The 7,269-nt window shown below is 35.4% G+C and overlaps 1 protein-coding gene across 1 annotated transcript in view; it reads right to left on the bottom strand.

Moving 5' to 3' along the window:
• Nucleotides 1–349: 349 nt before the first annotated feature.
• Nucleotides 350–7,269, bottom strand: part of LOC115219905 (vacuolar protein sorting-associated protein 13A) — a 279,099-nt gene continuing 272,179 nt past the window's right edge. The window contains exons 82-84 of the mRNA XM_036509534.1: nt 6,472–6,595; nt 3,866–3,943; nt 350–822 (exon numbers count right to left, since the gene is read on the bottom strand). Of these exons, the coding sequence (XP_036365427.1) occupies nt 781–822; nt 3,866–3,943; nt 6,472–6,595 (244 nt within the window). The 3' untranslated portion in view covers nt 350–780. The remainder of the gene's footprint in view (nt 823–3,865; nt 3,944–6,471; nt 6,596–7,269) is intronic.

Below are 7,269 nucleotides of genomic sequence, written 5' to 3'. Positions count from 1 at the left end.
ACAAAGCATTGTGTAGTAGATAACTTGAAAGCTGAACCTTTTCTATTTTCTTTTGAGTAAACAATTAAAAAAAGTTTTTTTACATATCTACTAAGGATGTATGTTATACATAGTATCTCCCCAACATAGCTGCACTATCTATACATATATATATCTATCTATTTATCTATCTATCTATATATGTATACGTATATATATGTATGTATGATAGACCGACTATATATTCTACTGAAGCATATATGGAACATTTAAAATATATTTGTTACTATTATATATATATATATATATATATATAATTTGCAAGTATTTTATTTAAAATTAAAGCAATTGAATTGAATGGCTGATTTTATTTTTTGCTATTTTAAAAAATTTTATTTAATAGTGAAATAACTATTTACACAAATCACAATATTTACTTGTAAAATAAAGAACTATCTTTTCCAAAACTGAAAAAGAAGAAAAACAAACAGATTTTCTTTCCTTTTCATCAGCAAAGATATTGACAAGTGACACACAGACATGTAGATTTATTTGAGCAAGAGCAATCTCAGTTAATTTTGCATGAGCATTAAGTAGCAGCAATTTCTGGAACATTTCCTTTCAGTTTCATGAGGAGAGCAAAGATCTGTGTATTTTTTTTTAAACAAAAGGCAAGCAACAGGAAAGACCTGTTGGAAGAAACAGCAGCAGAGGCAGCAATTAGAGACTTGATTTCGAAATCTCTTTAGGGATAGGCTTATATATGACTAACTTTTCGACTGTGTATCCATGGTAAGTACTTTAAGCACGTGCCATGGCTTCAGTGATCTTGGTGAGAATCCACTGCAATTAAAAGGAGATAATGAAAGGTCACATAAGTTAGGTTACAACATCTGGTCAGCATAAAAGAAGAAATAAGAAGGATTAAAATGATTGGTCAATAAAGGCAATCTTCTTATAAATATTAAAGTAAGAAAAAAAGCGATAATTTATTTACTCAATTTACTTCTGATTTCTCACAAGCTCACTTACACACACATGTGGCAACTGCACATTTTAATCTTGCTTAAAACATGTAAGCAATTGCTATCTCTTTTGCTTATGTATGTTTTACACATGATACGAAAGACATGAAAGCATATCACATTCTTGAAAATGACGATGTATTTGCCATATCCTGAAAGTGGATCACAAATGGTAAAAAAAAATCCATTCATTTCTTTATTAACTTGTTTGCATGCTTTAGAAACAGGTACGATTTTAAACTGCATCTGGTAGTGGAGCCATGGCTCAAGAATTCCAGAGTTTTGAGAAGTATGGGACCACCTCTTAGCCACTATTTTTTCCCAGGTCTACTCTGACCCAGAGTAGTAGAACCTGTCAGGGTTCCAGCTATGGGTTAAATAGCACGTAACTACCCAAGTCAGGGTTTATTGAAATGATGGGATGCAGATTGATGGATGTGAACTATTTTGGCAAATGAATCTTAAAGAAAATAAGGGCGAATATCACTAAGTGCTGAGCAGATGAACAGATAACAAACCATGAATGGTTAGGATCAACCAGTTCAGTAGTGAACAACTACTATCATCTACAGTTGTGGCATGTGCAGATGAGATATTTTAGCAAGTGAAAGACCAGTATGACTAAAACCCAAACCAGATGTTCATGCCACATTGCTTGATCAGGACATCTGGCATAGAGTTGCATTGGTCTAGGCAAGTTGCCTGACCAGATGATACTAAAGACATGAAAACCTAACATAATTTTGAAATGATGATTTATTTGGACCTCAGACATTATCTATATGCAAGACAAGTTGTTAAGTTTAGCAATGGAAAAGATGAATATAGTTAGTCTCAGTACAAGTTGTATGAAAATCTGGTGTAGACTAAAATTTCTAGTTACAACACATAAATTTATTAATTGTAAACACTTCCATTACAAGTGTATATTGATAACTCCATTTGTAAGATCATCATCATCGTTTAACGTCCGTTGGATTGGACGGTTCGACCGGGGTCTGGGAAGCCTGGAGGCTGCACCAGGCTCCAGTCTGATCTGGCAGTGTTTCTACAGCTGGATGCCCTTCCTAACTTCAACCACTTCGAGAGTGTAAGCAAATAATCTGAGTGTGTGTATGGGTATTTATATATTACACACAAGCATACACATCTATATGTATATATATACACACTCACTTCAAAAGTTACTGATTAGCAGAGTCATTAGAACATTGGATAGCATGTGTTGTAATATTCTGGCTCTCTGAGTTCAAATCTAACTGAAATCAACTTTGTCTTTAATCTTTTCAGGGTTGATAAAGTACCAGCCAGGTATGATGCAACCCTCTCTCCCTTTATGTATCACATTCTTGATGTTCCATTGAGTAAAGTGTAGCAGACTCAAGATGGTATCTGAGCCTGCTTATGGCTACATAGGTATACTGTGCCATTGCTGTTTGTGAGAGAAGGCTGTTTCTAATTATTCTGAATTTCATAGATCATAGACAACAAGATATTTAATAAAAAAAAACATTAGTGTGAGTTACAGTTGAATAAAAATATTCACTACTTCAATAGCCAGTTATAAACAAGAAATCTTTTTAATATGAATTCACAAAACTCTTCTTCCTCATGTAATTTTCACAGCCCTCATATTTACCATTTCAAATCTCTTTAAAAAAAAACGACTCTCAAAAGCTATGTATACATTCAGACACTTAGATGCCTCCCTACTTCACTGTCTGAATATATCTTGAGTTAAAAAGATAACATCATTAACAATTATAAAATCAACGGGTCCATTATAAACATGTGCCATCCCAAAATTAATGGGATCAAACTTGTGAGTAGATGATAGCAACAGTGAAAGACACATTAGGATAATGTATTTTTAGATGTACTGGGACAGAATGGAGCGTCTTTGATAAACCTTCTAGTCCAAGGCTGATCAAGGTCTGAATATCAACAACATCATATTGCAATATACTATTATTATACTATTTTATCTTTATGGAAAGTGATGCCCAAGCATGGTTGAGATATATGTATACATTAGAATAGAATAGTTAGGGTGAATCATTGTATAATATTACTTCCAATAAGTAAATAGCACAAGTGAAGAAGTGAAAATAAGACAACAGTTCTACCTTATATTTCGGGGTTATGACCTCTTCCTCAGAACACATGGAGAAATGAATGATGGAATAGATCATTGCTCAAATATGTAGAGGAGGAAGATGGTGACATGTAGACTGGTGTTATAACAATCAATCTGCTTCATGTAGCTCTTTTCTGTTTTTAGAGCTGGTCTTAGCTTGTTAATAAGGATGGCCTTGATGTATCTAAGATTGTATTACACTGAACATCCCTGATAAATTCTGTGAAATCCTAGGTCTGGCACTTCTGTAGGGGTTTGTGGTTTGAAGTGTTTGTGTGCATATGTTCTTGATGCATATGTGCAGTTTTCTGGTGGTGCTCCCAATGTAGGATGCATCACATTTGCTGCAGGTTACCTCATATACCATGCACGTCCTTAAGCACATTTTGAAGTTGTTGATGGGGCAATTAGCTAGGGCACACCCCATAATGCTGACAAAGCTACCAACACAAAGTGGTTCCACAAGTTCCGAATAAACAATGGCTATCCTTCATCGTTTACCAAATGATTGCATCTGAACAATGCTGAAATCAGTACTCTTTGTAATAAGGTCTGTACTTCCAAATCTGATATGAGCTTCCTAAAACTATCCTATTTCAGTGACAAAACCATTGTTGCTAAACATCATGTGATCTACAAGTAGGGACTTAATATATAAGATGGTGTACATTTAAAGGAAATTTTTGTCTAGAACTCATACTACCAACAACACACACACACTTACCTCTTTCACTTTTTGATCTTGTATCATCACAACCTTTTTCGGCAGATTGCTGCCAAAGAATTTCTTTTTCTCCTTCTCCTGCAAATAAAGTTAACATTATCTAGATAACAATAATTATGGCAGATAAAACATAAATATTCTATTAATTGATTTATGCTCTATTTAATCAACTTTAATCTATTATATTGAAAATGAATTCATACACACAAGTTAGTAAGTTGATATATCATTATCGTCATCACCATCATTTTAACATTTACTTTTCCATGCTGGTAAGGGTCAAATGAGGTTTATTGAGGCAGAATTTCCATAGCCAAATGCCTTTCCAGTTGCCAGCCCATGCAAAATTTCTCTGTGTTTTCATGGATAATTGGAAATGAAGAACACTGCTTATATAATGGTGTTTTTCAGTTTTAATCTTCCATAAGAAGAAACACACACACATATATATATATATATATATATATATATATATATATATTCATACACAGTAAGCTTCTTTTAGTTTCCATCTACCAAATCCATTCACAAGGTTTTGGTCGGCCTAGGGCTATAGTAGAAAGCACTTGCCCAAGGTGCCACATGGTGGCATCAAACCCAGAACCATGTGGTTGGGAAACAAACTTGTTAACCACATATCCACTCATGCACCTATAGATCATGAATATATTATTTAATTAACATGAAGAGAACAAATTAGTTCCCATAAGCATCTTTTGGATCCAATACCATTTGCACTACCTTTATCAGTCTAATAACGATATCTTATAATGAATTGGCAAGGTCACATAGAAATTTGACTGGCAATATTTGCTCTGACTCTCTATACTTCGAGTTCAAATCTTGTCAAGATCAACTCTGTCTTTCATACCTTTTATGGTCAATAACACGCCAACCCCACCCAACACCCCAGTCAAAGGCAGTGGATTAGCAGAATGGTTAGAGTATCAGAAAAAAAAAGTCTGGGATGATCAGTTCTGGTTCTCTACATTCTGAAGGCAATGTATATGATGTCACTGGTGCCAAGCTGTATTGGCATCACCTTTCCTATAGAAAACATTTCTGGAACCTGGTAGATAAATATTAATGACTTGTTGGGATGCAATGTTTTATTATGCAACCATAATATACTATAAAGTGTATTCAACGTTTTTATAAGTCCCTACTGTGTTAGCAGTGTGCTTTACATCATTTGTTAAGGTTAACGGTATGGTAAAGAGAAACCTACAAGCATGGACAATTGATGGTCTTCCACAATAAACTTTGCCCAGACCTGAAAATTGGTAAGCAATGACCTTTCCAGTTACTCCCACCCACTCTTTATAAAATGCAGAGTAGCATTATACAAGCAACACACCTGGGCTTGTCTCACTATCATACTTTGTAGTTGAGCATATACACTACAGTTTTGGGATATAGGATCACTTGAAGATTCTGAGTTCAATCCCCACTAAAGGTGGCATTTCAAAAGCAGCAGAAGGTCACCTAGGAGTCTTTCTGTTCATTGTTTAGCAAGTTTTCACTAACTACTACTTCAGTAATACCTGACACAAAGTCACCAATTTTTTTCCCCAGGGTAAAGACCCCCTTCGGTCATGAATGACCATGGGGTTGTACCTAGAAAGTTCCCCTCCAAGGCACAAGTTCAGGCAAGGTTGGTTATGGAAGACCACCAGTCACCCATGCATACCAACAACCCCTCTTTATGCCACTGATGTTATCCACGGGAAAGGCAAATGCTGATACAGCTTGGCACCAGTGATGTTCCAACACATTTCTACAGTTGAGTGAACTGGAGCAATGTGAAATAAAGTGTCTTGCTCAAGAACACAACACACAGCCCAGTCTGGGAATTGAACTCACTACCTCATGATAATGAGCCTGATGCTTAAACCACTGAGCCATGTGTCTTCACAGGCATTTTCTCCCAGACATTTTTCTTAGTCTTTCTCTGCCATATTATTACCTAAGGTAATGAGTCAACAAGGGCTTGTCTATACAATTGTTCCACTTGCTAGAAATATAAGGTGTATCTTCATAAAATCACACCTAACATCGTTAAAATAGAAAAGAGTATGCAAGATAATGCAGTCCCAGATAGCCCCCAAAAGATAGGATACTATAGTTCCCCTTGATTGAGATTGATTTGGGGCAAAACAACAACAGCCTAAAATACCTCAGCTACATTTCAGCTGACAGTGGTTCAGGTTATGGCTGAGTTTCACATTACTACGGCAAACATACTGTTAGAAGCTCCAGCAAAGGCTGTGGGTATCTTAAGAGTTATCAACTTCAGCGATAGTAAATGAGTTAGCTTATTTAATAATTCATGTGAGGTGGCAAGCTGGCAGAATCATTAGCATGCCAGGGAAAATGCTTACAATCATTTGGTCTATTCTTACCTTCTGAGTTCAAATTCTGCTGAGGTTGGCTTTGCTTTTTATACTTTCATGGTCGATAAAATAAGTACCATTTGAACAGTGGGGTTGCTGTTATTAAACTTACCCTCTCTCCCCAAATCACTGGCCTTGTGCCAAAAATTTGAAACCAATATTTTATTGATAAGTGTAGAAGAGAGAAAAGTTAAAATACAGAAATGTACTTACTTTCAAGATGATCTCTATTCCCTTTGCATGAGATTTTGGAGCCTCTCTAAGTTCACTATAAAGGTGTGTCCACTCACAGTCCCAGTGGCCAAAGATTTCACCACGGTTAGCAAATATGAGACGTCTGAAATAAATAATGATTGAGTTGTTGTAGAAAATATTAATTAAAAACAAAGACAAAATACAGTTGAAAATTATTTTTATCAATCATAAATAAATGGTTCATTTTTGTGATAAGTCAAAACATGCAGACACAGTAGAATGTAGTACTGACTTATAAAAACATTTATTGGGTTGTCCGGAAAGTTCGTGCCAATTTTTAAAGGAAGGAAAAAGGTCAATAAATACTTGCCATTACATTTTTAATCAACCAAATATGAACCATTTTGTTGCACAATCCGTCTCCATCTTGCCTTTAACTTGAAAATACCCTTTTCCCAGAATTGAGGTGGTTTCATGGCAAAGAATTCATCAAAGTATCTTTTTACATCATCCAAGGAATTGAAATTTTTACTATTAAGACTATTCTGCAGAGACCTGAATAAGTGGAAATCTGAAGGAGCAATATCTGGTGAATATGGAGGGTTGGGTAACACATCCCAGCTGAGCTGCAGTAATTTTTGTCTGGTTCCCAAAGTATCAAGTGCCGAAAATGAACTTTCTTATCTTCCATTTTAAAGGGTTACAGAATTAACACAGGTTATAGGAACATAAACCTTCTTCCATGAAAAGATAGCTTAAACTGTTCTCTAAATGGAGGTGTAGTCAAATCATGTTTTATGGACTCAACCATGTTCT

The sequence above is a fragment of the Octopus sinensis genome, linkage group LG15 (assembly GCF_006345805.1).
Source record: "Octopus sinensis linkage group LG15, ASM634580v1, whole genome shotgun sequence".
NCBI classification, from domain to species: Eukaryota; Metazoa; Mollusca; class Cephalopoda; order Octopoda; family Octopodidae; genus Octopus; species Octopus sinensis.
Note: the sequence above shows the minus strand (reverse complement) of the source record. Positions and strands in the feature narration are given on the sequence as shown.